Source organism: Salarias fasciatus, chromosome 4 (genome assembly GCF_902148845.1).
Source record: "Salarias fasciatus chromosome 4, fSalaFa1.1, whole genome shotgun sequence".
In the NCBI taxonomy this organism is placed as follows: domain Eukaryota; kingdom Metazoa; phylum Chordata; class Actinopteri; order Blenniiformes; family Blenniidae; genus Salarias; species Salarias fasciatus.
The window spans coordinates 173567-201335 of record NC_043748.1 but is presented as its reverse complement, the minus strand read 5'-3'; the positions used below and the strand labels follow the sequence as shown (position 1 = coordinate 201335).

General features: G+C 51.6%; 1 protein-coding gene and 1 long non-coding RNA gene across 3 annotated transcripts in view; one reads left to right on the top strand and one right to left on the bottom strand.

The window, feature by feature from the left end:
• The window catches only part of LOC115387114 (uncharacterized), a 40530-nt gene extending 14695 nt beyond the window's left edge, over positions 1 to 25835 (top strand). Inside the window, exons 4-5 of the long non-coding RNA XR_003931340.1 lie at positions 9763 to 9872; positions 25823 to 25835. This is a non-coding gene — a long non-coding RNA (uncharacterized LOC115387114). The remainder of the gene's footprint in view (positions 1 to 9762; positions 9873 to 25822) is intronic.
• On the bottom strand, positions 180 to 27595 carry hdac5 (histone deacetylase 5). Of its 2 annotated transcripts, none has more exons than XM_030089684.1 (29): positions 27357 to 27595; positions 22980 to 23079; positions 11010 to 11099; positions 10688 to 10944; positions 10448 to 10592; positions 9745 to 9850; positions 9316 to 9449; positions 8952 to 9083; positions 8762 to 8871; positions 8564 to 8680; positions 8374 to 8485; positions 8192 to 8302; positions 7917 to 8113; positions 7686 to 7804; positions 7409 to 7604; positions 6437 to 6557; positions 4214 to 4347; positions 3948 to 4068; positions 3475 to 3524; positions 3212 to 3319; positions 3056 to 3111; positions 2862 to 2949; positions 2619 to 2738; positions 2356 to 2453; positions 2147 to 2265; positions 1926 to 2059; positions 1731 to 1812; positions 1471 to 1630; positions 180 to 1284 (listed from the first exon to the last, which is right to left on the bottom strand). In XM_030089684.1, exons 2-29 carry the CDS (start codon positions 22999 to 23001, stop codon positions 1245 to 1247), a joined length of 3279 nt encoding a protein of 1092 aa, XP_029945544.1. In that variant the 5' UTR covers positions 23002 to 23079; positions 27357 to 27595; the 3' UTR covers positions 180 to 1244. The 2 variants fall into 2 exon arrangements, with proteins under 2 accessions (XP_029945544.1, XP_029945545.1); XM_030089685.1 differs by having other exon boundaries at positions 10688 to 10929.
• Positions 27596 to 27769: the final 174 nt, after the last annotated feature.

The following is a 27769-nucleotide window of genomic DNA, read 5'->3' as shown; positions in this document are numbered from 1 at the left end:
GCTCTGCCGGCCGGACTATATAAAAAAAAAAAGGACGTCGCAACTGGACCAGCCTATTAACCCACACGTGACCTTTGACACTGACCTGCCCTCTGGGGGGCAGCACTGGTCCTGCCAGAGGAGTCAGGCCGGACCTCGCCTCCTCCGTCTGTAAACAACCGTGTGCTAACGTGCTCTCAAACAGCCGCTAAAAGCTCCAATCCCATTGGATAAAACACTGTTTACACATATTTATATAGACTATTAGCTTTTTTTTTTATACAAAAGAGAAAGTATTCTGTGTTTTTATACACGTATGTATGTACAGTATAGAAAAGTGACGTAACCACAGGAAACGGGACAGGAAACAGTATTTACAGCGAACGGAGAGAACACAGAGGGACGTGGTGGGGCTGTAGTGTGTGTGTGTGTGGTCACATGACCATGGAGAGCCACTTGGAGCTAACGTCGCTAATGCTAGCCTGATCCTGAGTCGCGTTCACCAGCTTCTGTACGAGATTTCTCCGGGAGGTTCCCCGGTGTGTAGTGATGGCTCTGAAGGCTTCCCGGGACAAACCGGGGGGAACCGGTTCCCTCTCAGAGCTGCTGAACATGAAAAAAAAACCAACAACAACAACAACAACAACAACAACAAAACTAAGGCATCCACATGAAGGAACGCAGACCGGAGACCGGGATGTGTGTGTCTTCAGTCCTGATGGGCTGAGGTGTGGCGGCGGTTTGACGGTTCAACAACAGAAAGAAAAGGCACCTGAGTCCCCGGCTCCTCTTCTCAGGGACCAGACGGGACCAGAGAGGACCAGCCGTCCTCTCCGGGACCAGACCGGACCAGGTAAGACCAGTCGTCCTCTCCGGCGCCAGACGGGACAAGACGTCTCCTCTGGGACCAGACGGGACCAGTCCTTCTCCAACGGACCAGACAGGACCAGCCGTCCTCTCCGGGACTAGAAGGGACTAGTCCTTCTCTCTGGGACCAGACCGGACCAGATAAGACCTGTCGCCCTCACTGGGACCAGACAGAACCAGTCGTCCTCTCTGGGAACAAATAGGACCAGTCGTCCTCACTTGGACCAGACAGGACCAGTCGTCCTCGTAGTGTGTTCAAGTTCTCTGAGGAGCAGGGACGATAAAAGCAAAGACTGTCCAGGGCGTGTGTCCCTGCAGACTCCTTCTTCTGGTCTCCACAGCCAGAGTCCTGCACCTCAGGAGGGGAAGGAGGCGCTGCTCCGCCGGCTGAGCTCCTCCTACAGGACTGGCTCCTCCTCCATGGGCTCCTCCGTGGACCTGCAGAGGAGCACAGCAGTCCAGGAGTACGATCAACACTAAACCCTCCGTCCAGATGTTACTGCCAGGTCCAGGCTGGACCTTCTCATACGGACGTTTTTCTTTTTGGAGACATTAGTCTGGCTCGGCAGCGCTGGAGGTTTCTCTGGTTACTGCAAGAGAAAGGAAGGACGTCTCTGTGCTGACCTGGTTTCTCCGTCCTCGGGGACGGAGCCTGGCTGCTCCACGTCCACACTCAGAGACGCCATGGCGCTGACCGTCTCCGCCTCGTCCTTCTCCGACTGGCCGTCCAGGAGCGAGTTCCCGCTGGTCTGAGACAACGCCTGGAGACAGGGCCAGTGTTTACCTGGAGGGACGGGGGACACGGGACAGGGGACAGGGGACAGGCGTGAGCGGGCAGGCTGAGGTCTCGGTTCAGGCTCCATGTTCAGCTGACTGCTGCTCACTCTGGATCTGGATGACTCGCTCCAACGAGGCGCAGGCTTTAGGACACGGCTGCTCCTGAGGCCACTGAACCCCCGAGTCGCTCTGAGAGGAGGAGGAGGAGGAGGAGGAGGAGGAAGTCAGGTTTTGTACCGGGTACAAAACATTCCGGTGTTTTATTTCATTTGAAGAAGAGGGGTGGGTGTTTTCCGCCTCACCAGGTCTCCCAGCAGCGCCGACACGCAGGCCTCCGACGCGTCGCAGATGGCTGTGAGGTCGTGACCCCCCTCTAACGCCAGGACCACCCGTCCGCCCGCCAGGCCCATGAGGAGCTGCGTCAGTTGGCCGAAACCTGCCGAGAGGCGTGGCGGTGGGGGGGGTCAGCCGGCCGGTCGGTCGGTCCGCCCCCCCGGCCGTCACCGCCGGCGGCCGTACTCACACTTAGCCGACACGTTGTAGCCGCCGAGCGGCGACTGGTGGCCCTCCACGGCGTCGAAGCCCGCCGACACCAGGACCACGTCCGGACTGAACTGCTGGGCGATGGGCATCACCACGCTCCTACACACACACACACACACACACACACGCCGTCAGAGGACAGGCCCAGAGCAGCGGGCTCCGCTCTGGTTCGCCGCTCGCAGCTTTCACCTGAAGGCAGTGAGGTACTCCACGTCGCCCATAGGGGGCTCCACCCCTCCGGTCCAGGCGATGTTCACGTTGAACCCCAGTCCGGCTCCCGAGCCCACCTGGGGAGAGGACAGAGCCGCCTCAGACCCACCCAGGAGGAACACTGTGTGTGTGTGTGTGTGTGTGTGTGTGTGTGTGTGTGTGTGTGTGTGTGTGTGTGTGTGGTGTGTGTGTGTGTGTGTGTGTGTGTGTGTGTGTGTTTGTGTGTGTGTGTGTGTGTGTACCTCCTCGGGGGCTCCGCTGCCGGGGAAGAAGTTCCCGTCGTCGTAGCGATGGAGGGAGATGTAGAGGACGTTGGGGTCGCTGTAGAAGGCCTGCTGGGTGCCGTTGCCATGGTGAATGTCCTGCAGGGGGAGGGGGAGGGGGAGGGGGAGGGGGAGGGGGAGGGGGAGGGGGGGAAACTGTGAGTGAAGATGTTCACACGTGAAGATGATGAAGACGATGGAGATGACGGAGATGAAGCTCACCCAGTCCACGATTAGAATCTTCAACACTCCAAGTTTCTGCTGCAGCAGTTTGGCAGTGATGGCGACAGAGTTGAAGAAGCAGAAGCCCCTGTTCTCACGCACACACACACACACACACACACACACACACACACACACAGAGTCAGGCGAGGTGCCAGGGAAAGACCTGTGCTGTCTGCTGCTGCAGTACTAACATGGCGGTGGACTCCTCGGCGTGGTGACCTGGAGGACGAACCACCGCAAAACCATTCTGAGAGAGAGAGAGAGAGAGAGGACAGGTCAGTGTGTGTGTGTGTGTGTGTGTGTGTGTGTGTGTGTGTGTGTGTGTGTGTGTGTGTGTGTGTGTGTACCTTGAGCTCCCCTGCAGCCACTCTGAAGGCCAGCTCTATCACCGAGCCGACGGCCATCCGAACAGCAGCAGAGGAATGCATCTCATTCCACACAGTGTCACTGTCCACCTGCAGGGGGCAGAGGTCAGGGGGCAGACAGAGGTCAGGGGGGCAGACAGAGGTCAGGGGGGCAGACAGAGGTCAGGGGGCAGACAGAGGTCAGGGGGGCAGACAGATCAGGTGGACAGAAGAGCTAAGGGGGGGAACAACAGAGACCCACTCACCCCGATCCCGCCGCAGGGCAGGACGGCGTACATCTTCTGACTGATGGGACCTGAGGAAGCAGGGCAAAGGTCAGAGGTCAGAGTCTGCGGTCAGAACTAGATGAAACTGCATCAGGAGGGACAAAAAGTGACGGATCTCCTGATGGTAAGATCCACCTGTTAATATATGAGGATGAAGAAGAGAACCATGAAGTTGGGCTGAAGCTAAAACTGGACTGGAGGATTTCAATGCTGTTAAAATGCGATAAACTGGAGGAACTTCTTCCCTCAAGCTGTCAGACTGTGACCTCTGACCTCCAGTCAGCGCCTCACAAAGTGTGTCCAGTTTGCCTGAATGAGACATTAAATGATCTGGTCTAATCTGGTACAGTGTTGACAAGGTGCTGAGAGGTGTTATCAGTGAGGACACGTTGGTCCACTGGCTCAGTCCGTCTGATCCCTCCGTCCCGAGGTGACGGAGCAGCAGCACTTACCCAGCAGCTTCTTGTGGTCCAGTTTGTGGCGGTTCAGCGGACTGGTCCCGTACAGCAGGGTGTGGAACTCCGAGTGGACCGACTGGATCTCGTCCAGGGACGCCTTCCGTCCTCGAATCCTCTGCTCAGACACACACGACACACTTCAGCCTCTGGTCCAGATCCACAGTGATCCTGCATCAACAGGCCCCGACCCACAGTGTGTGTGTGTGTGTGTGTGTGTGTGTGTGTGTCCCTGAGAGCTGGGTCTGTCCCTGCGTCTGTACCTCACAGCGTCCCAGCAGCCCCGTCTCCTGCAGTCTGGACCAGATGCTCTGGACTCTCCCAGCATGCTCTGGGTGGATGTGAGCGTTACCGCAGACACACTGATGCTTCAGCATCAGGCTGTCGTACACCAGTCCTGCAGGGAGGCGACACACACTGTCACACACCACGAAACACACTGTCACACACTATAACACACCAGCACAAATCATCACATACAGATGGCGGTATATGCCCCATAATCCAGAGTTTAGTGGGAGGAAGATGCTCTATAATCTGGATGTTAGAGGGAGGAAGATGCTCTATAGTATTTACAGTCATGTGACCCGGGAGCTGGCAGCCGGAGGGCCGCCGCCATATTGGAGTGAAAACAACCAGTAAAACGCGGTTTCATTACACACAGTAGTGGGCGTTCGTGTTCTTTAACGTTGAAAATATCGACTGATAAGGAGAGGAGGGATGTTGTTGTGTTGTCAGATCAAGTGGATGATCTTGACGTAACACACAAAAACCGGTACCGGGAGAAAATACAGATTTCAGGCTGCAGCAGGACTCATACTTAATGCCAGCCACCTGTTCCAGCCATGCACTGCTGAGACTCAAGAACCCCCCGATCTGGAGAACGCGGACATTTATTGTTATCTAATCGACCGTTCTTCTGCACACAAAATAGCAGCGATGAAGGCGAACAAGAGCCTGGATTCATACAAGCATTTTGTTTCTGGCTTTGTGGAGCGCTGAGACAACACGGACAACTTTCTTGTAAAGTCTAAGGTACGTCGATCTGCTAACTGATGTCAGTGTTAAACTCCAGCCAGAACGGACTTGTTCATCACGGAAGTCATTTAACCCGTTTGGCCCTGTACAGGATCCAGCAGCCGTCTGCTCCACTTCAACGAGTGTAAAAAAGTGACTAAAATGCTGCGAGGATTATTTCTTTCAATTGTGTCTCAAACCAGAAGCCTTCATCTCACTAACTGAACGCTCCAGCTGCACTTTGACGACCGAGTGTTTGTTTTATAACAACTTTAAAATCCAGATGCAACAATTCAACACGCCCCCCCCCCCCCACCCTCACCTGCACCTCCAGACATAAAACGCTACACAACGTAAGACCCGTTTGCTCCACCACAACATACTGGATATCATGTGAAACCAGAATGTTCTCTGAGCCGACCAGCTCCCGTCAGCGGCACAACAAACCGAAAACCGACCTTCACATTTCACAGCCAGCGCCTCAGATCATGTTCCTCACACATTCTTCACCAAATCTCAAAGCTGTTCACACCAAACAACAGATTTTATGTCCTTACTGTTTTGTGGTCATTTTGGTCATTCTCCATGTATTCACGCTCTCCTCTGGCCAAAATAAGATGCATAATCCTCTGGAATAGTGAAAGAGCGTCATACGCCTGAATGTTTGTTTTCACTCCAACATGGCGGCGACTACCTGACGTGCATCGCGAGGCCGGGTGTGTGACGTCAGCTGCAAATACTCTATAACCTGGATGCTAGAGGAGGAAGATGCTCTATAATCTGGATGTTAGAGGGAAGAAGATGCTCTATAATCTGGATGTTAGAGGAGGAAGACGCTCTGTAATCTGGATGTTAAAGGAGGAAGACGCTCTATAATCTGGATGTTAGAGGAAGATGCTCTATAATCTGGATGTTAGAGGAGGAAGATGCACTACAATCTGGATGTTAAAAGATGAAGACGCTCTTTAATCTGGATGCAAGAGGGAGGAAGATGCTCTATAATCTGGATGTCAGAGGAGGAAGATGCTCTATAATCTGGATGTTAGAGGAAGATGCTCTACAATCTGGATGTTAAAGGAGGAAGACGCTCTATAATCTGGATGTTAGCGGAGGAAGATGCTCTATAATCTGGATGCTCGCTCCCATGCAGACAGCTTTTCAACCAACATGTCCCTGCTGCTGTGGAGTTTCCATGTTCTCCCTGTGCTTGGGCGGACTTGAGGTTCCTCGAAAGATCCAGGAATCCTCACAAGAACCTCCAGTCCCAGGAGTGAATTTTAATGGATCAGTGTTTAACTGCTGGACTGGAACAGGGTCTACATTTCGTCCTGGAGTAAATCTTTGGACTCTGAACGGTTCCTGACTGGAACAGGTCCTGAGACACACACACACACACACACACACACACACACACACACACACACACACACACACACACACACACACACACACACTGCAGGAGGACTGACCGGTGGTGAAGAGGTGCTTAGTGGGGTGGGCGGGGCCTACGGGCGCTGCGGGGGAGGACTGCGCTCTACCCAGAGGTCTGTGGGGCAGCGAGGACTGGAACACTCCCAGCTGCTGCAAGGCCTGATGGGAAAGAAACAGAGAGAGCAAAAAGTTCTGATTCACTGCAGAGGGATGAATCAGAGATCAGCTCAACCACCGCAGTCACTGAGGAGGAGTGTGTGTGTGTGTGTGTGTGTGTGTGTGTGTGTGTGTGTGCCAAACAGAACTGAATGCTTAACACCAAAAACTGTCCCTGTCAAAACACACATTCATTCACAAAATCCTCAAAATTCACCGCACTCAACCCCCTCAGTGTGTGTGTGTGTGTGTGTGTGTGTGTGTGTGTGTGTGTGTGTGTGTGTGTTAGTGTAATTCCAAGGTTTGTGCAAGCACTGCTGTCTCACACACAGAACCACAGACACACACACACAAAGTTCCAGCTATATATAGGAAGCGTTGCTGTGCTCCCTGCTGTGATCGGGGTGACTCATCATGTGTGGGTGGACATTAACACACACACACACACACACACACACACACACACACACACACACACACACACTGATGCTGTAGTGACATCACTAGCTGGTGACTCAACCACTGGACTCACCGCTGTGTGTGTGTGTGTGTGTGTGTGTGTGTGTGTGTGTGTGTGTGTGTGTGTGTGTGTGTGTGTGTTCTGACTGATCTTCACTGGTTCCCTGAACACTGAACAAGCAAAGTCTTCTTTTAATTTCTTTCCTGTTTTGTCTTTAGTGTTTGAAAGATTTCTTGCAGAATTTGACGCTTTGATATATTTCATTCATTCATTCTGCTTATTTTCTCCACACACACACACACACACACACACACAGAGACACACACACACACACACACACACACACACACACACACTGGTTCGGACACACTGTCTCATCCAGTGTTTCCCTCACCGGCGTGTAGCTGCCGGCCTCGTCTTCGTCGCCCTCCGTCAGCTGGATGACGTCTTCGTCCTCCTCCTCCTCGTCCAGCTCGCTCTCCGTGCTCTCGCCTTTGATGTGCACGCCGCCCAGCTCGTCCTCGCCCTTCAGCGGCGCGCCAAGGCGCTCCGACGGTGGCGTGCTGTCGTCCGACTCCTCCTTCTGGAGCCTGGTTGGACAAAACGGGCCGAGTGGGTTCAAACGGTCCGCCGATGAGTTTAAACAAAAAATACGGGAACGACGGCCACACCGGTGAAGCCCCGCCCCCTCGTCGTCCTCCTGCATGTCATTGGTCTCTGTTAGCTCCTCCTCCGTCTCCTCTGGGTGGGTGGGCGGCGGCCGGGGGAGCTCCGCCCCTTTGGAGAGCATCTACAGGAGCAGGTGTGTTTATTTTGCAACAGTTCTCAAAAACAAAGTGTGTGTGTGTGTGTGTGTGTGTGTGTGTGTGTGTGTGTGTGTGTGTGTGTGTGTGTGAGTGTACCTTGTAGTGTTTCTCCAGGAAGTGCTGGTGCTGCTGCTGGACCACCAGCTGCTGCAGGGCCTGGGGGGTCTGCTGGGGGAGGGGGGCGCTCTGCGTGCGGGCCAGCGGCCGGTGGCGCGGCAGCTTGTTGACGGAGCGCATGGCGCCGGACACGCCCCTCTCAGCCGTCACCAGGGGCGACTGGTTGTACATGGGAACTGAGGCGAGACGCGGGCAGGGGTCAGAGGTCAGGGGTCTGAGGAGCGGACCGTGAGGGCGGCGGCGGTCTGCGGTACCTAGCATGGCGGTCTGCTGCCGGGCCTGTTCCAGCAGCAGGACGTGCTGCAGCAGCGAGGAGTGGGCGGAGTGGGAGCTGGGGGGCGGGGCCTCCACGTCGTGGCCGACGCCTGCAGAGAAGCAGCGGCACGTCCACACTCTGCCCACACGGCACGCGCCGAAGCGAGGGGGCGGGGCTTACCGGCCGGAAGAGACGACGTGGACAGGAACTTCCCCGTCAGGGCTCCGCCCGACCGCAGCGACTGGATGGCCTGAAGCTCCGCCTCCTGCTGAGAGGACAGCTGCTGCGCCGACTGGGACGAGACGGCAGACAGCGTCAGAGACAGACCGGGCGACACGGGGGGTGTGTGTGTGGCGTCCGGAGGCCTCACCGTGATGTGTGTGTTGGCGGGCAGACCCAGGGAGATGTTGGGGAGGGACGGGGACGAGTACAGGCTGAGAGGACTCAGACTCCCATCAGCCCCCAGCGTCTGGTGCAGGGACCGGAGCTGCGGGGGGGGAGACCAGACACACGGTCAGACACAGAGACGGCCAGCAGGGGGCAGCCCGGAGCGGCGGACAGGGACCACCTCGGTCTGGATGTTGGGCACGGATCCGGTGTTGCCGTTGGCGATGGCGCTGTTGGAGCTGTTGGGGCTGCTGGGCCCGGAGCCGGGGGCGCTGTTACAGAGCGAGGACACTGCGGGACAGACAGGACGGGCCTGTTACTGACACCGCAAGGAGCAGGTCTCCAGGTTCTGGTTCCGGGTCCCGGCTCACCTGAGATCTCGATGGCTCTCTTCTTGAAGGTGCTGATGACCGTTCCGTCCTTCCTGCGGAGCAGCGGCGAGCTCCGCCTCTCCGCCACCTTCTGCTTCAACCGCGAGCGGACCTTCAGGTTGGGTTCTGAAACTGGATCGGAACACGAGAACCCACGTCAGTCTGGATCTGACGGGCCCCCAAGTGGTCTGGACCCATGGAGCTATCAGAGAAGCTCTATGATCTGAACTGAACTGAAATGATGCGATTATTGGCGACTGCAGACTGTGTGTGAGTGTGTGTGTGGTGGGTGAGTCAGTCTGACTCATCAGGGACATGCTGACCTTACACACACACACACATGCACACACGGTGTGTGTCCTACCTGTCTTGCGCAGCGGGAAGTCGTCTTTGCTCTCGTAGCTGCCCAGCAGCGGGGGCAGTTTGTAGGAGGGGGGGGTTCCTGGGGTGTTGCTCTGCGGAGGAGAGCTCTGCTCCAGGGAGGCGTGCTGGGCTGCCCTGCACACACACACACACACACACACACACACACACACACACACACACACACACACACACACACACACACACACACACACACTGTATTAGCATTAGTTTAGATTCATTCCATTAATTCATGTCTGTAAGGCTCTGACATGTCTGATCTGATCAAAACTATAAACCTCATGAGTTCAGATGTCAGAGGTCAACCCTTAAGTTGAGAGAAAACTCAGAGTTAACCTCTGAAGCTAGCTCCATAATAACTAAAGTGACTGATGACTGGCTGATGGGGTTGAGGCGGCGGGAGCCTCACCAGCTCTTGGGGTTGAAGGAATGGTTCAGTCCACCAGGAAGAGGATCTTTCTTACTGAGGAGAAACTCCTGCAGCTTCAGCTTCACCTCGGTGCTGGCAATGGCACCTGACAACACACACACACACACGTGTTAGCAGTAGCCTTGGTCTTGGTCTGACTGGAGAATATTATTGACTAGTTAACTATAACCTAGTTTAGTTTAGCCTCATTAATCACAGACTGCCACGATAATCCCAGAGTGACTGATAAATTCCAGATTTCCTCATTAATAATCCTTTCATTTGATTCAGCACCACTTATTTGACAATTAAACAGAAAATAACTATTTTCACTCATCCGTAAATCATAACCTGGGAAAGTCCAGTCTGAAAAACAAAACAAAGCACTTCTTATGAGTGTACCATGCCGTTTCACACACACACACACCTGGTAATCCAAAACACTACATGACAGTTTTAAGAACCGACTTGTGTCTGATCAGGTAGAACGGTGGTGCTGTAGCAGCGTCCTGTGGTCAAACAGTGACATCTGGTGGCCACAGACGGAATCTACCCGTTTAATTTGATTCATAAATCACACAACTAAAAACATATTTTGAAAAACTGTGAACTGTAGGAGCTCTTTCCCTGGCGATGGTCCAGATTACAGAGCGCCCTCCGCCCTCTGACCTCCAGGTGGCGGTACCTTCGCGGAGTGACTCACTCTCTTTGCCTTTCTCCTTGTTCCTGAGCAGCAGCAGCTGCTGCTCCAGCCTCTGCTTCTCCTGCTCTTCGTGTCTTTGCTGCTCCAGTTTCCTCTTCTGCTCCAGCTCCTGCTGCCGTTTGGCCGCAAGCAGCTCCTGTTGTTGCTGGACGGACACACACACACACACACACACACACACACACTCAGTGCCTATCTGTCCGTCCCGTAGAGCAGAGCGGGGAAAGGCGTGGCGCTCACCTTCAGGTGCTCCTGCAGCTGGACTTCGTGTTGCCGCGTCAGCACCTCGTGCTTCTTCTGGAACTCGGCGAACAGCAGCTGCTTCTGCAGCTCCTGCTGCTGCTTGAGGAGCACCAGCTCCTGCTGCAGCTGCTGCTCCCGCAGGGAGGTGTCCACCGACGCCACGCCCACCCTGGAGTCCGTCCGGAGGTCCACGGGGCCCGTTCCTCCCGCTCCCCCGGGGCCTTCACCCGGAGCCCCGCCTGGAGACACAGAGGCTACGCCTCTTTAGCATGTAGCATGTAGCATGTAGCATGTAGCATGTAGCACAGGGTCCACCCACCTCCTTCGGCAGCTCCTCCGCCTCTCTGCTCGCCGGCTGCTCCTCCTGGGCTCTGCATGCCTGACGGGAGGCCGCTCGTCACCTCCACCGCTGAGAACCAGAAAAATCGGTGAAACACTTCCTGAAGTCATCCTGATGCTTCCTGCGCCCGTCTCCTTCAACGGACGCTTCAAACGCTGATTCTCAAGGATCCACCAGCGGCAGATCCAGCAATCAGATCGGAAACAAGGCAGCCTTTACAAAACAACACAAACACGCAACAGGTACCGAGCAGCCTCCAACCCCCTCCACACTGCCTCAGAGCAGCTTCAGACTCCTCCATGGAGATTCTGAGTAGCCTCCAACTCCTCCATATGGCCTGAATAGCCTCAGACTCCTCTTTACTCTTGCTTTGCTGAAATATTGGTCATTTTCGTGTTCATTTGAAGTTCACTCTCACTCTGCTTTAGTATAGTCAAATCTCAAGTAGGGTAATTGAATTATACGTTAAGTTACTCAGATGCCTTTAAATGAATGAAATAAAAGTAACTTTTATGTCAAAGATGTTAAAGAAATATGAAGATAACAATGTACTTTAAAGTAGAAATACATATCGGTAACACTTTACTTGAAGCACCCCTGTATAACACATAAGTACATTATAGCACAGTATAACTATAGCTATAAACACTCATAAATGATCACAATGCTTTATAAGATCAGGACCTAACCTTACCCTAATCCTAACCCTATGCTGTATAGTGGGTTATAAAGCATTGTGATCATTTATGAGTGTTTATAACTACTTATAATGTTTTATACCGGGTGCTTCAAGTAAAGTGTTACCAACAAATATTAGTAATATGATGAAATTATTTCAATTGTGACACTTTGAACGAAATATGTAATAATTCACATTATTTTATCACATCGTGATATTCCAATCTTTTGAAGATAGACACATATAAAATCTCTCAACTTCTCATTCTGCACCTGAGTTTTAGCAGCCTATATGTTGATTTAACATATGCTTGTGAACAGAGCTCTTTGGTTGTAAGAATTCATCAGAATGCACGGCAGTGTCACCACCACATCTCTGACGTTTAGAAAAAAACAAACCATTTGAAAATCGATAGAAAACTGAGCAATTGGTTGTTAAAGTGGATGAACGCGGTGTCGTGAACGAGCGAACTGCCGGTGGTAAGATGGCCGCTAAGTGCGGACATTCAGCTCCACTGTCCAGGAGCCCAGGTGAGTCAGCCAGGTTTTATTGTATATATCTATGCTGCACACAGTCTGAGGGTGCTTTCACACCTACTAGTCCGCTAGAGTGGTTCGGTTCGGACATAAATTATTCATAAACGTCGCAGCAGTCAACTAGTTCGGTTCGCATTCACACCACTTGTTTTTGCAGATGAACTCTCCACTATGACCCTCCTGCCCCTTGGTGGCGCTGTTCACACAATAGTGTGTTTTGGGTGACGGAAGTGAACCCTGATTGGCCAGCACGTGTGTCGTGATGCGCCGCGCGGCTTGCTACGGAAGCCTCCGCCGACCAAAAAGCCTTCTCCACAACAGAGCGGACAGGACCGAGGCCGGTCAACGTTCACACCAGCAGCGGACCGCGCCGAGACCGCACCGAGACCGCCTCCTCGAGGAGGTCTCGGTACGGTTCTTTGTCCCGGACCAAAACTAACTGGTCTGCTTTCACACCAGCGCAAACGAACCGAACCTGCAGGAGTTGTGGACTCTAGTCCGCTTCAAGCGGACCAAATGCTGTAGGTGTGAAAGCTGAGTAGCCTCCAACCCCCTCCACACAGCCTGAGTAGCCTCCAACCCCCTCCACACAGCCTGAGTAGCCTCCAACCCCCTCCACACAGTCTGAGTAGCCTCCAACCCCCTCCACACAGTCTCTGAGTAGCCTCCAACCCCCTCCACACAGCCTGAGTAGCCTCCAACCCCCTCCACACAGCCTGAGTAGCCTCCAACCCCCTCCACACAGTCTCTGAGTAGCCTCCAACCCCCTCCACACAGCCTTGGAGTTACCTGACACACATCTTTAAAAGCTTTTATAACTACAGTTCGAAGCGACATGGCAATGGCTGTGGTCGATGCTCTACACTGTACAACGTGCTGTGGATGGAAGTCTAAAGTTCTACCAGAAGAGTCTCTTTTTCCACACGGCGATCTCTCGGTTTGTCTACAATTCTGTGTATTCACCTATAAGCTCAGCGGCACTCAGATCGGAAGCTTCCAATCAGCTTATCCGCTGCAATCAGCTTACAGCTATCATGAGCCGAGTGTGACTGCCGAGGAGAGTGAGAGGCACTTTGTCTGAAGCCTCTTCTTCTTTAGCTTGGCAGAGGCACAGACAGCCGGTAAGACGACAGGTTAGCACGCAGCTTCAAGGACGGATGTCAGCAGTCCTCGCTGTGTCCTCCAGTAGAACCAGATGACCCTGACCTGCAGGGTCAGCCCCCCACCACCCCCGCCTCCCCCCTTGCCCGTGGCTTCAGCCGACCTCCCGCTATAGGATCACCCTCCTTCCAGGAAAACGCCACGCACATGGAGATGTTGAGATCTTTCCTGTCTGCCAGCCAGAGGAGGAAATTCAATTACCCGGCCGTGCGGCCTGAACTCTGACCTTCCTGAAGGGCAGCGATTGGTCAGTGCTCGTCCCGCTTCACTTTCCCACCTGGGCTTTTTCTGGACCGATCAACATCCACAACCGGGCCAAGCTCGTTAGCCTCGTCCCGGACGACTTAGGGACCGGCTTGGATTCAGACCGTGACACAAATCAGGATGAAACACGTCCTGTGTCCACAGTGGGTAACAGGCCAGAGTCGCGGATAAGTAAGGCTGTGTGTGCGTGTGGGTGTGTGTGTGTGAGTGTGTGTGTGTGTGTGTGTGTGTGTGTGTGTGTGTGGCCACTCACATCTAAATTACCTAAACAAACATTCTGGCATTTCACCGTGACGCACGTGTCTTCCCCTCCCACTACAACACACACCCTGACTCTGTGTGTGTGTGTGTGTGTGTGTGTGTGTGTGTGTGTGTGTGTGTGTGTGTGTGCGCGCGCGCACATAAAAAGTCCGTTTGGCAGGAGAGCAGCATTCCACAGCAGCCAGCGTCTGACGTCAAAGCGGAGACATTTATAGTCCGGTAAACACACACACACACACACACACACACACACATACACACACACACACACACACATACACACACACACACACACACACGCACGCACACACGCACACACACGCACACACACGCACACACACGCACACACACACACAAACACACACACACGGCCAGGCGGACAAAGGGGCGGAGCTTCCAGTCAATCATATCACTTTCTCGCTGCAGTCACACGCGCTAATTCATGCAGCAGAATGAAAGGCGGCCTGTGCGTCCAGAGGACGGAGGACGGAGGACGGAGCACAGGCTGCCGATTATACCTCGGAGTGTGTGTGTGTGCGTGTGTGTGTGTGTGTGTGCGCATCACGCCAAAGCAAAGCCCCTCCCACTTCCAATGACACGGACGGGCTTTTCACGCGCGGCGACTATGAATGAAGCGCGGAGACGGCGCTGCCGACGTCAGGCCGGACGACAGCGAGCCGTCCTGTTTCTCACAGCCGTGATTCATCAAATCATTGACGGACTCGTCGTTTCGGTCACCGGCAGTCACCGCACCACCTGGCGCTCCACAGGTGTCTCGAACACGCTGCTGGAGTCACTGAAAGCCGTAACTCCGGGTCACGGGTTTCACCCGTAACAATCCAACACTGCTGCAGCTCACACTTCACGCTTTCATGATTTAAATTGTGCTAAAAATTGAGAATTGTTGAGTTGTTTTTGCAAAATAACCACGAAGAAGAAGACCTGCTTGTTGTTTCTGCTGTGATTTTAGCCGTCTGGTCTCTGTGAGCGGGGGAAGACGCTCATGCTGCTGCGATCGCTGCAGCCTGGGATGTCCCCCACTTCCGGCACGTCTTGCCGCGTCCCTTCTTCCCCGCGTCTCCGTCCCCCCCCGTCTCTGCTCATTCTGCGCCGCCATAAGAAAAGAGGCGGCATGACGTCAGCCCTGCAAAACGCTCTAAAAAAAGCCGGGAGACGGAGAGACGGGAGAGGAAGAAAAGAGGGAGCGGGAGGACGAGCGAGGTAAAAATAGTATAATGGCTGTGTGTACTTTAGACAAATTAGAAGCTTAGAGAGAGACAGGAGTCACATGTGTGCCGTCGCTATAGAGACGGAGGAGTATTCTGGGCTGGCGGAGCGTGGATGTTGTCTGTTGTCTTCAGACTCCTGAAACGAGGAGGAGTGTCGGGAGCCTGCAGCTTTAATGTTTTGGCTGGCTCTCCAGGCTCTCATCAGCCGTGTTTCCATCAGCGAGAAGTCAGCCACTTTACAGCTTAGACGCTCGTAAACCCATTACAGGCTCCCCCACTTCGCACGGCGGCTAGCGCCACTGCGAGACCAGGGCTCCCATCTGGTTTAGATCGAAACGGGGATCCGATGCATCTGGAGGAAACAAATCCAACCGACACGTCGGATCGACCAGAACACGCCGTACTAGATACCACAACGGTACCTGGAGCCAGGTGGTACCGTAGGACGGAGAAGCCTACAACAGGAGGAGGTGCGGGTGGAAAAAGCACCGTTAGCCTCGTGACGGACTGCGACCCTTCGCTCGATGCGTGCCGGAGTCACGTCGAGCCCCGCATGACAATAAAGGCTCAGTTATCCTCCGAGTGCACACCAAAGCAGATACACATAGACCGCCTTCTGTCCGCGTCCACGCATCTTCTCAGATGGAATTAGCGTCTGGAAAATTAATCCAACAGAGGACGAGACGGAAATACCGAGGAAAAAACCAAGAAAGAAGGAAGGAAATGGAGAGAAGGATGGAGACCGCAGGAAGAGGGGGAGGACGTCTCTGAACCCTTCACACCATGGGACTGCTCCGTTATGCAGGGTCCAGACAGAAGGCGTCCAGCGTGTCCCAGCTCTTATTCAGCGTCTAACATGAGATTCCCAACATGAGCTGGAAGAAGGGTAGAACTGCACTAATAGATGGAGGACACAAAACAATGTTTGTCCCCCAAAAAAATCAGGTCCAACCTCTGATGTGTCCAACATAGAACTCAAAGAAAGGGGGGATTTCAGAGATCTGTTCTGGGTTTCAGAAGCGGGGTCTCCAACACGATGAGCGCGGTCAGCTGGGAGCAAATAATACGAAATGACAGAGCTCAATACAAAGACTAACAATTAGTCGTCTTCCTGAGCACCCGTCAATTAAAAAGACACGGGATGGATGGATGGATGGATGGATGGATGGACAGTTTGAGTCCTAAGCCAGCAGGCATTCTGAGAAATGTCTTATTACAAGGATGACAAGTTAAACTGAGGAATATCTTTAAGTTAATGAAGCCAAATGCTGAAATCGTGGAGAAAAAACAGCATCTGATTGATTCCAAGATTCAGAATGTAGAAGAATCACTTCTCAAAGCTTGTAGGTACCACAGAGTTGAACTGAAAGCTTTGGGACACGGAATCCGGACGCTGTGGTCTTGTTAAGATGGACTGTGGAGAGGAGCGGCGGCTCTCTGTGCTCAGAGCAGCACTGATGCAGCGACGTCTCGGCTGAAGAACTCGCCGGCTGTGAAGGCTCGGCGACGCAGCAGCGCACGTGCGAAGGCTCCGTTAATGCTGAATAATAACAAGAACATTTGCTGCCAAATCAGACCTCCAAGTGACAGCTTTCTGATTTCGGCCGAAATATTCCAACGGCATGGTTTCTTTAAAAGACACCAAGTTTTCAGCACAGTATGGCAATTTGTGAGGAATTTAGACGGTAAAAACAGAAACAGTTTAATATCAGGTCGAATGTCACACTAAGCTCGGAGTTCAGGTGAACTGATTAGAGTCATCCTGATTAAATATTCAAATGAAGTTTAGTTTAGCTGCTGTAAGCTCTACAAGTCTGGACACACACACACACACACACACACACACACACACACTGCCTTGAGTTTATCAGTGAGGCGGTGAGGTGTGTGTCCTTCTCGTACTGACTTTAACAAGCTGAGCTTCAGCTCATCTCACAAACGCTGCTCCAACCTAAGCCGATGAAAACGGCGCCTTTTCAGAGTTTAAAGTCCGCTCAAGAAGACACGACTGCAACAACGATCCGCTGGCTTTTCTGTTTCACTTCGTTATCTCTAATCTCCATTCATCTCAGCCAGTGACTGATTTATTGGCCATCATGCAGCGTTCAGACGAGCAGCGACGGAGGTGAGAATGCTCTGGTCTGCACTGAGCCGACCGCCGGGCTTCACTGGATGAGCAGATCATCCACACACTCCTGACATTAACACGAGCTTCTCAAACAAGACGAGCCGCCTGCTGCCAACACGGCTGAAAAAACACCACCTTTCCTACACTCTTCGGCTTTCAGCTCCTCCAGTGTTCGCTAATCGAGTGTGAGCAGGTGTGCTGAGTTTAAAAAAACAAAAACAGAACAACACTAGACCGGAAATCTTCATCAAGACAACTGCACTGAACAGGTAAATGTTCCTCATGCAGCCTGACTGTGAACAATAAGATAACAACACAGAGCAGCAGCTTCAATGTGTGAAACTTCCTGAAGATGCAGAAAGTTCATCTGCAGTGATGAATCTTCGTCTTCCTAACAGAAAACAACACCAGCAGCTGATTTTTAGTTAAACTTAAAGAACCTAAAACAACTGGCAGCAGACTTCATTTCAGCTGATGACCCTCCAGCAGGAGCAGTGTCTCAGTTTCTACCGTGATCGTCCCGCTGTGGCAGCGTTAAGGTGAAACCTGCTTTTTTTTCCAGCTACAGACTGATCAGAGCATCTCCTCCTCCACCTCTCTGGTTCTGGCCCACCTCCCTCCCTCCTCTCCCACAGATGACTCACCGGCCGTGGGCACGGCGGCTCCGCTCAGCAGCTTCGGCGGCTGGCGGCGGCCGCCGTCGACGCTGCCGCCGCCGCCACCGCTCAGCAGCTCCAGAGGCTGGCGGCGGCCGCCGTCGGAGCCGGCCGCCGAGAAGCAGGACTCCGTCTCATAGATAGTCTGCAACATGACGCACAGGCCCGACACGGTGGGATGCAACAGCATGCCAGGTCGGGGGGGCCGCTCAGTCGCTCAGTCGCTCCTCCTCCGGCGTCCGGCCGGCATCCCGGGTTCGGACCGCCGCCCGGAGCCGCCGCCGTGGGAGATCCAAACTTTCACCTGCAGTCCTGATCCGGCACTCCGGCGGAAAAAAAAAAACCAAAACAAAATAACTTTCTCCTCTTCTCAGCGCGAGCCGGAGGCGAAGGGGAGGCGAGGAGAAGCCGGTGTGGTGCAGGACGGCGGCCGGAGCCGGGGAGGGATCGCCTCTGCAGCTCCAGCTGACAACAAAACCAAAGACAGAGTCCCCCCCTCCTGCATCAGAGGATCTTCATGCTGCTCTGCTCCTGGAGCAGGAGGAGGAAGAGGAGGAGGAGGAGGAGGAGGAGGAGGAGGAGGAGGAGGAGGAGGAGAGGCCGGGATAGAAATAGCTTTGGGAGAGCGCTCCCCGAGGTTCCATGTTTCCAAAATTAGAACGAAGCGCTGAGAGAATGACAGAGAGAGAGAGAGAGAGAAGGACGTGGAGAGCGGAGGAGGAGAAGAGACGCAGACCGGGCTGAAGAAGAGCAGCTCGGCGGAGGAGGGGGAGAAAAAAAAACACAGCTCGGAAATCCTCAGAAAGAGAAGAAGAGCCGTGCGGGGGGGAAAAAACCAAGAGGAGCCGCTCGTCAGAACACCGATACAGACTGACTGAGAGTCTGAGAGGATCAGGACGGGAGGAGGGGGGGGCAACGAGCGAGGGAGGAGGGAGAGAGAGAGGGGAGGAGTGAGGGAGGCAGTCAATGAACGAGGGAGGAGAGGGAGAGAGTAGATCACTGCATGGAAAGGAAGTTCGGTGGATGGACAGAAAAAGTCAACAAGGGCTTGTTTCATTACAGCGGGCGTCGCTAACGGAGGGAGGGGGGAGGGAGGGGGGGGGGCAGCATTTACTAACACAGGAGAGGAGGGGGCTGATGGAGGGACTGGAGCTGAAAATAGCCTGCCGGGGGGGAGGAGGAGGAGGAGAGGAGAGGAGGAGGAGCTCCAGATAAAAATAGACGGAGGGGAGAAGTAAGCTCACAGCTCAGGGTGGGGTTAGAGGTGGAGAGAGGATGGGAGGATGGGAGGATGGGAGGATGGGAGGAGGATGGGAGGAGGTCTGGATTTCACTCCACAGCTCTCAGGTTGTCTGAGGTGTTGACCAGCGACTCCCAGAAGATGAATCCAGATTCAACCGTCCCCAGAGGACGACTCCCAGCAGGTCGAAGCCTCCTGGTCCTCCAGGATCCAGAGCTGCTCCAACACTTCGCTCTCGTTTCAGAGGAACCTGGAACCTTTCTCACCAGGACCTGGTTCACCCGGGGGGGGCCCAGGACGTTCCTGGTTCACCCGGGGGGAGCCCAGTGCGTTCCTGGTTCACCCGGGGGGAGCCCAGTGCGTTCCTGGTTCACCCGGGGGGAGCCCAGTGTGTTCCTGGTTCACCCGGGGGGGGCCCAGTGCGTTCCTGGTTCACCCGGGGGGAGCCCAGTGCGTTCCTGGTTCACCCGGGGGGAGCCCAGTGTGTTCCTGGTTCACCCGGGGGGAGCCCAGTGTGTTCCTGGTTCACCTGGGGGGAGCCCAGGGCGTTCACACCTTCATTTGGTTTGGTTTTTGTTCACGCCGCACTTCTGAGAGTGGACCAACGCTTGGACAGCGTCGTGCAATTACAGCAGATGCTCGACTGGGGGCGCCGTCACCCAAAACAGACACTGACCAGAGAGGCAGTAAAGCCTGCCAAAGTCCTGCCCCTTTAGCCTGATCAGCTAGCAGCTAGCAGCTAGCTACAAGCAACCGCGACATGCAGCCGTCTGACCAGGCGGCAGCCGGCTCCGGCTCTTCCCCACCACCGAACACCTTCCAACTCTGGCTCTGAGCGTCTGCTTCTTCTCATTCACGCCGTCGGCTTTGTTCGCCGACTACCCACAATGCATTGCGCTCCACGTCACGTCCTCCAGCTGCAGCGATTCGATAATCCGCTTGCAAGAGAACTGAGACCCAGAGTTGACATGAACGAACGAAGCAGACTGTCCTCCACAGTGAGAACTGTGGTCCAGATCAGCCTGCTGCTGTGAAAGCGCCCGACATCCAGAGTCACAGTCTGGATCTAATCTCTACTTCCAACAATATTTATCACAGTTCGAAGCTTGATTCGATTTGATTTGAGCTTCATTTCTAACATGCAAGATAATAAAAAAAATAAATTAATTAATTAAATCAGAAAGTCAAACAAATTTAAATTTGTTCGACTTTACACTGTGACATTTTCAATGTATTGTAATTACATAGTAATAATATTTAGCTCCTGTATTGCTTCTAACTGATCCGTTATTTCAGAACAGTGTTTGCGAAGAAGTAGCATTTCTCAAACTACATGACTGTTTACATGGTGTGTGTGTGTGTGTGTGTGTGTGTGTGTGTGTGTGTGTGTGTGTGTGTGTGTGTGTGTGTGTGTGTGTACTGCAGCAGTTCAGTGGATGACTCATCTCTGCGTTTCTATTTGAGGCGCATCAACCCCTGGAGTCACACTGCTGTCTGTGCGTGTGTGTGTGTGTGTGTGTGTGTGTGTGTGTGTGTGTGTGTGTGTGTGTGTGTGTGTGTGTGTGTGTGTGTGTGCTATCTGTATCCATGACAACCAGATTACAGTCAGACAGTCAGTCAGTGTCGGAGATGATGCTGTTAAAGAGAGCTAGAGGAGGATCTAACAGGTGTGATCCAGGGAAGGAGAGTCCAGAACGTCACAGCCGGACTCCTGCAAACCGCCGGCCATACAGCAGCAACAGGTTCAGCAGAACAACAACCCAAAAATACAAAGCCCAGCTAAAACAAATAAAAAAATTGCTATAAAGCAACATCTGCAGATCACAGCTCGAACAGGTGGAAATGGTGAACCAAACCAGTCACTGAAACTACTCACACCGCCGAAACCGCTAAAAGAGCTTCAACAGCACCTGCACTCAAAAACACGATTGATTGGATGAACAGAATTGAAACTTCTGCAGGATTTCTATCCAAAAAATATAAGTACATAGCCCCAACTCAAATCAAGTACATCTATGAAGGACAATATATTTGAGATTGTCCGACTTGTTTTTATCTTTTAGATCCAACCATAACTGAATTATTCTGTCTAAACCAATAAAATTGAGTTAGTTCCACTCATTTTTTGTCAAATATGTCTAATAAATTGACTGCCCACTTGAAAGCAGTTAAAATGGTTAGTTTTTGTTAAACCTTAATGGAATACTCCGAAGATTTTGGACCCACGCCCTATCCCTATCATTTACAAAGTGAGATAAGCTCATAAATACCTTATTTGTCTCTCTGCGTCCAGCGGCTGGCTCCCAGCTGTTAGCATCGTAGTTAGCTTAGCTCAGCTGCTGGAGGTGAAGAGGAAACAGAGCCGGACTGACGAAAGTGGACAAAATACTCCTTCCAGCGGTCCAGGGGACGGCGTATTAGCACGTGAAGTAAATCCGAATGGTTATAAAACATTTTAAAAGACGTGTTTTCTTTTCAATTCGTTAAAATAACGTGTTGATACACACAGACCTGCACAAGCATAGTGCTCCGCGGAAGGATATACCGGCGCACAGGGGCCGAGTCTATGGCTTCTACTGCTGTGCTCCGGTATATCCTTCCGCGGAGCGCTGCGCATGTGCAGGTCTGTGTGTATCAAAACGTTATTTTAACGGATTGAAACGGAAAACACGTCTTTTAAAATGTTTTATAACCATTCGGATTCACTTCACGTGCTAATACGCCGTCCCTTGGACCACTGGAAGGAGTATTTTGTCAACTTTCATCAGTCCGGCTCTGTTTCCTCTTCACCTCCAGCAGCTGTAAGCTAACTACGATGCTAACAGCTGGGATCCAGCCGCTGGACGCACAGACACAACAAAGGTATTTATGAGCTTATCTCACTTTGTAAATGATAGGGATGGGGCGTGGGTCCAAAATCTTCGGAGTATTCCTTTAATATTGTGATTATTTGGAAATACCATAGTGCCGTGGCCCATGTGGACTGATGCTGCACCGGGAGTCTCAGTCCTTTCCTAGACTCATGGGGAAATTGGGAACTTTTCTGTCAAACTCTCTAAGCCTGGAGTAGTAGCAGGACCAGATTACGTGCACAACACTTCTCATTCCAGGTTTGACGTGAAAAGTAACTGAACTATTAACAATAACTAAACAACAAGAACACAACTACCAATAACACTATCAACATCAGAACATCGAAATAAACCACAAAAACAATGTTTAAATCCTGAGTATCTCATCTGAAACTCCCATGATGCATTGCGGCACTACCATCATCACGGCCACCACGAGAAAACCTCTGTTCAAACATAATCATTTTGGGTTGAAGAGTGGTACAGGGGGCCAATGAATCACTACTGGTGAAACATATTTAGGCTTGTTGGATATAATATGCTCTAATTAGGAAAACAAAATGTTAACGTGTCAACTCCAAGAGGGGCTTGAATCAGTTTTTTGAGTGTGGAGGTAAAACTGGGTTCAAGCGTTACAACAGCTGGAAGCAGCTGGTTCAGCTCGGTTCAAGCTTCAGGTGGAACAAAGAAACTCAGCTGATTCCTCTAAAAACTGACCCAGGTGTCCGTCTGCTGAAAACCTGCTGGGCGGCCGACGCTCACCACGACAACAACCGAGCCACGGCGGTCCGGTCAATATGGACCAGCATCTGTCAGAGACCTTTCCAGAAGCCACCGGGAGTTCAAAGGGGAATCGAACCGGGACAAGCGAGGTGGGGGTTTTCAACGCAAACCTCCCGCAGACATGAGTCACGCTGCAGCGGACGGAGTCGAGAGGAGATACCTGAGGGCTGCGATGAGTTCATGAAGGTCACAGCAGCTCCGCAGCTCAGTCGGCCATCTGCTGGACGGGTCGATCCGCTTTCTTCTGTCAGTTCGGCTTCCTGCAAGAAAAATACGGCTGTTACTGTGCTGACAGCAAATGGTCCCGGTCCAGGAGCAGCTGGGTGGATGGATGAAGTGTTTGGGAGTCAGACTGAGGTTTGTTCTTTTCCTGTGGCGCCCCCTGCTGGTCTGGAATAAAAACACCTCCCCAGCATCCTGACTGAGGCCGTTTCATCACTTTTATTTCAATCCAATAAGATCAGTCAGGCACGGTTCCCCCACAGAAACCTGCGTTCCCTCGTAACGCCAGGCTTCGATTTGCCTGATTCACACAAACAGTGTTTGTTTCCTCACAATAATGATGTGTTTCTCGAACTATTTCCTGTTTCCTTGCAAAACCCCTGATGTTCCCTCACAGTATTTTCTAATTCCTCAAAGAATTTTGGATGTTCCCTCATCATGTTTTTTTTTTGTCCCGTACAAATATATTATTGCGTTCCCTCTCACCATTTCCTGTTTAGAAACAATAACACTGTTCCCCTCAAAATATTTCCTGTTCCTAAACAAACAAACCCTTGATGTTCTCATTGTAAAACCTTCTGTTCCCAAACAAAAACCTTCTCACAGTATTTTAAATTTCCGTACTGAAATAAAAAGGAACGTTTTGTTTCTCCCTCATACCTCGACGTTCTTCATTTCCTTATACCACAACTTTCACGTTCCCAAATAATGACTGACTATCTGAACACGTCTGCATTTCCACACCAAAACTTTTAAATTCCCTCACAATATTTCTCAGTTCCACAATTTTTTTTTCTGTTTCATTATAAAACTGATTAAACGCGGTCAGAGCATGTCTTCCTTAAGTTCAATAACAATGTTCCCTCACAATATATCCAGTTAATAAACAAAACCCTTGGTGTTCCCTCACAGAACCTCGGGGTTCCCTCTTCGCCTCTTTGAGTCTGATTTCCATCCTTTGTGAGCCGCGCTGCGTGTCTCAAGCTAAAACTGAAATCCTAAAATATTAATGTGCATAAAAAAGTAAAATCTGAAAGCTAAAGTTAGTGTTGCAAACTTAAACCTGGAAAAAAAAAAAAGGAGAAAGACCAAGTGGAAGATGGAGGAAGAGTGGCCCGAGTCTGTTTCTGCTTCAGTTCAACTCCTGCAAAGTTGCAAACGGAGCTGACAGAACTATAGAACTATCAGAGCTAACTGCTGCGTCGAAAGCAGCAACATTCTCCATATCGCACCGACTCAGAAGAAATGAGAGACAAACAGCCCTGTTCAGATAAAGACAAAGAGAAGAGTGAGGAGGGATATTACACGATTAGCAAACAATGCAACCATACTGACATATAATTACATTGTACCTGTACATTCTATCTCTCTCTCACACACAGAAACACACACACACACACACACACACACACGCCTGCTGTCATAAGTTTGAGCATCTCAGCTGTTTTATAAGACGCCTGATTCGTAACCACACTTCAAGCCACTTGTGCTCCACTCTGGAATGAAGGAGCGCGGCGAGAACGCTGGAAACAGAAGGAGAGACGACGGTTCACCTTGCAGTCTGAAGCGGGTCGGCCAGAAGAGACGGCGACGAAATGCTGTGTGGGTTACCGAGCTGACTAGCTGTGAGAGACTAACCTGTCAGCCAAACTGCTAGCCTGATCACACACACAATGCACACACACACACACCTCAACCAGCTGAGTCACTTCTTTTCAGTGATGTTCCAGAAAAACACAACCCCCCCCCTCTCCCCATTTCCACCTCCTCCTCACGCCATCGTTTTCCTAAAATACCTGGCCCCTCCCACTCTGAAGAGAAGAGCAGGAAGTGCTGCCATGGCAACCGTGGGAGCTGGCTGCCTCAGCAACAGTTCACCTGAACACCTTTTTTTTTCTCTCCATACACACACACACACACACACTCACAAAAAACAGACTCAAACACACATGCACACGCACACACAATTAAACTCATGCAGTCGGCTGAAGAGTCGCAGAGCTGCTGTCTCTCTCGCTCTCTCTGCTTTCCTAACTGGGCTGTGAACCTTAGTGTTAGCACTGCTGCTAGCTTTAGCATTAACATTAGCCCTGCCCGTTGCTTTAGCATTAGCACTGCCGCTAGCTTTGGCAAGAGCACTGTTACACTCCGGCTGGTGTCAAGCATGTGGCTCGCAGTCCCAATATGGGCCAAGGAGATTCCTGGAGGAAGTTTCTGCAGGCTGTGGAAACAACAGACAGGGACAACAGGATGCTCTGCACGTTCTGACGACAGAGGATCCGGGTTTAATCACAAAAACTGAGCTTTGACTAGTTACAAGAACTGAACTGAGAGCCTCTATCCAAGCACCTGGAGAAAAACGCTGAAAAAAAAGTGTCACACGTTGAAGAAAACAGATGTCTGTGGGTTGTAAACAGCTGGTCCACTCATTGTAGTTCAGGGAGAAAGTAGAGACGGTGAAATGACAAACACCCACAAATCCAAACGTTTTACTGTGAATAAACAGAAAACTGCATGAAAGGTCAACGACCCTCAGCTAGGAGCTGAAGAGAACTCACTGCCAGGCACCCGGGATCTCACCCATTATTTATTGATTAGTCCAGGTCCTGTTGATCAGTTATTAGGCGTCTGATTCGTCTCATAAAGTCCAAATGAACAGTGCGATGTTTAAATGCGACTTCTGCCTGATCAGGACAGTCAGTGAGCCACTCGAGGATCAAACAGCTGTTTTGGTTGTTTCTACTGAGCTCCTTGTTAGAGAAGAGCAAGTTGAACAAAAAGTCCTCAAACACCCAACAGCTGGATATTGAAAAGTTTAGAGAAGGTCACATGAAGGTCACCTGGAAAGGTCAGAGTGCACTGTAGGGTCATACTGAAATTTAAGCCCAAAGACCCGAATCAACAACTGTTCCTGTGTGGATGGACGGACCTTCAGCTGCTGGCTTGTTGGGTGTCTAACACGGGCAGTTTGGGAGCCTCGGTTATCTCAGTTATAGCCCTGTACTAGTTAGCAGTCTCCAACCTGGGTCATTTTAGAATAGCTGTTACCTGCTACCTCAGTTATAACCCTGTACTAGTTAGTAGTCACTTACCTGGGTTAGTGTTAGAGCCTGTTACCCGTTAGTTCAGTAACCTGTATTAGTTGTTTCTAACCTGGGTAGTTTTAGAGCCTTTGTTACCTGTTTGGTCAGTTATGTATCTACTAGTTAGTGGTTGCTAACTTGGGTAGTTTCAGAGTCTGGTACATTTTAGCTCAGTTATGACCTGGTACGAGTTAATAGTGTCTAACTGGAGTGGTTTTGGAGCATCTGTTACCTGTTACCTCAGATATGACACTGTTCTGGTTAGTTGTTGTTAAATGTTATAGTGTTAGACCCTGATACCAAGCTCAGTTATGACCCTGAACTAGTTGGTGGTCGCTACTTGGGTAGTTTTAGAGGCTGGTACATGTTAGCTCAGTTATGACCCAGTGCTAGTTAATAGTCACTTACCGGGGTTAGTGTTAGAGCCTGTTACCTGTTAGTTCAGTTAAGACCCTGTATTAGTTAGTTGTCTCTAACCTGGGTAGTTTTAGAGCCTCTGTTACCTCAATTATGAGCCTGCACTAGTTAGTATTTGCTAACCTGGTTTGTTTTAGAGCCTCTGGTACATGTTAGCTCATGATGACCCTGTACTAGTTAGTAGTCTCTAACCTGGGTCATTTTGGAGTCTGTTACCTGTGTTATAACACTGTACAAATTAATACTATTTAACCTGGGTAGTTTAAGAGCCTCTGTTACCTCGGTTATGGACCTGCAACAGTTAGTAACACTAGTTAATAATCTCTAACCTGGGTTAATGTTGGAGCCTGTGTTGCTAGGTACGGAAGTTATGCCCCTGTACTAATTGGTAGTCTGTAAACTGGTTAGTTTTAGCGTCTCTGCCACCTGTTAGCTCGGTTATGTCCCTGTACTAGTTAGTAACCTGTACCATGGTTAGATGTCCCTAGTTAGTTTGTAACCTGGGTTAGTGTTAGAGCCTCAGTAACCTGTTAGTTCAGTTATGACCCTGTACTAGTTAGTAGTCTGTAACCTGGTTAGTTTTAGCCTCAGTAACCTGTTAGTTCAGTTATGACCCTGTACTAGTTAGTAGTCTTTAACCTGGTTAGTTTTATCGTCTGTTACCTGTTAGCTCAGTTAGCTCCTCTCAGGTGTCAGCTTTAGCTTAGCCTCGGTTCTAACTTCACTGTCTCTGTTGTCTTCCTGCAGAAATATCCCGGCGTGCGCGCGCTCTCTCCCAAACACACACATACACACGCACGCACGCGTACTCGTACCGTGGATGTCCGCGGGTAGTCATCGAGCGCGTATCCGCGCAGAAGTCGCTTCCTCCCGGCTACGGTTGTCGAAGAGTCTCGGTGTGCCCTCCGCTCCGGCCACCGGCCACCGCCTCTCCGCCTCCCGCTCCGTGGAGCTCCTCCGGCGGCTTGCTACGCAGGAAAATGCGGGATTGAGAGAACGGGACGAGTCTCAGCTGCTACCGCTTCACCTCCTCCATGTTTACAGTCTCTCTCTCTCTCTCGCTCTCTCTCTCTCTCTCTCTCTCTCTCTCTCCCCCTCTCTCTCTCCTCTCTCATTATCTCTCTACCTCTCTCTCTCAACCAACAACAACATTATGACGTCATCCCCTTGCCACGTGACCAGTCTGCTGGCGCTATAAATAGACTCAGTAGAAACCAGGGGAGGCGGC

Excerpts from the sequence above, each read along its gene's own strand:
- hdac5 (XM_030089684.1), bottom strand. The coding sequence starts at position 23,001 with ATGAACTCATCGCAGCCCTCAG. Across the intron at positions 2,454-2,618 it reads GCAGCGGAGCCCCCGAGGAG|GTGGGCTCGGGAGCCGGACT; the intron begins GTACACACACAC and ends TCCTCTCCCCAG. Across the intron at positions 2,060-2,146 it reads CTACAACGTGTCGGCTAAGT|GTTTCGGCCAACTGACGCAG; the intron begins GTGAGTACGGCC and ends GCCTCTCGGCAG.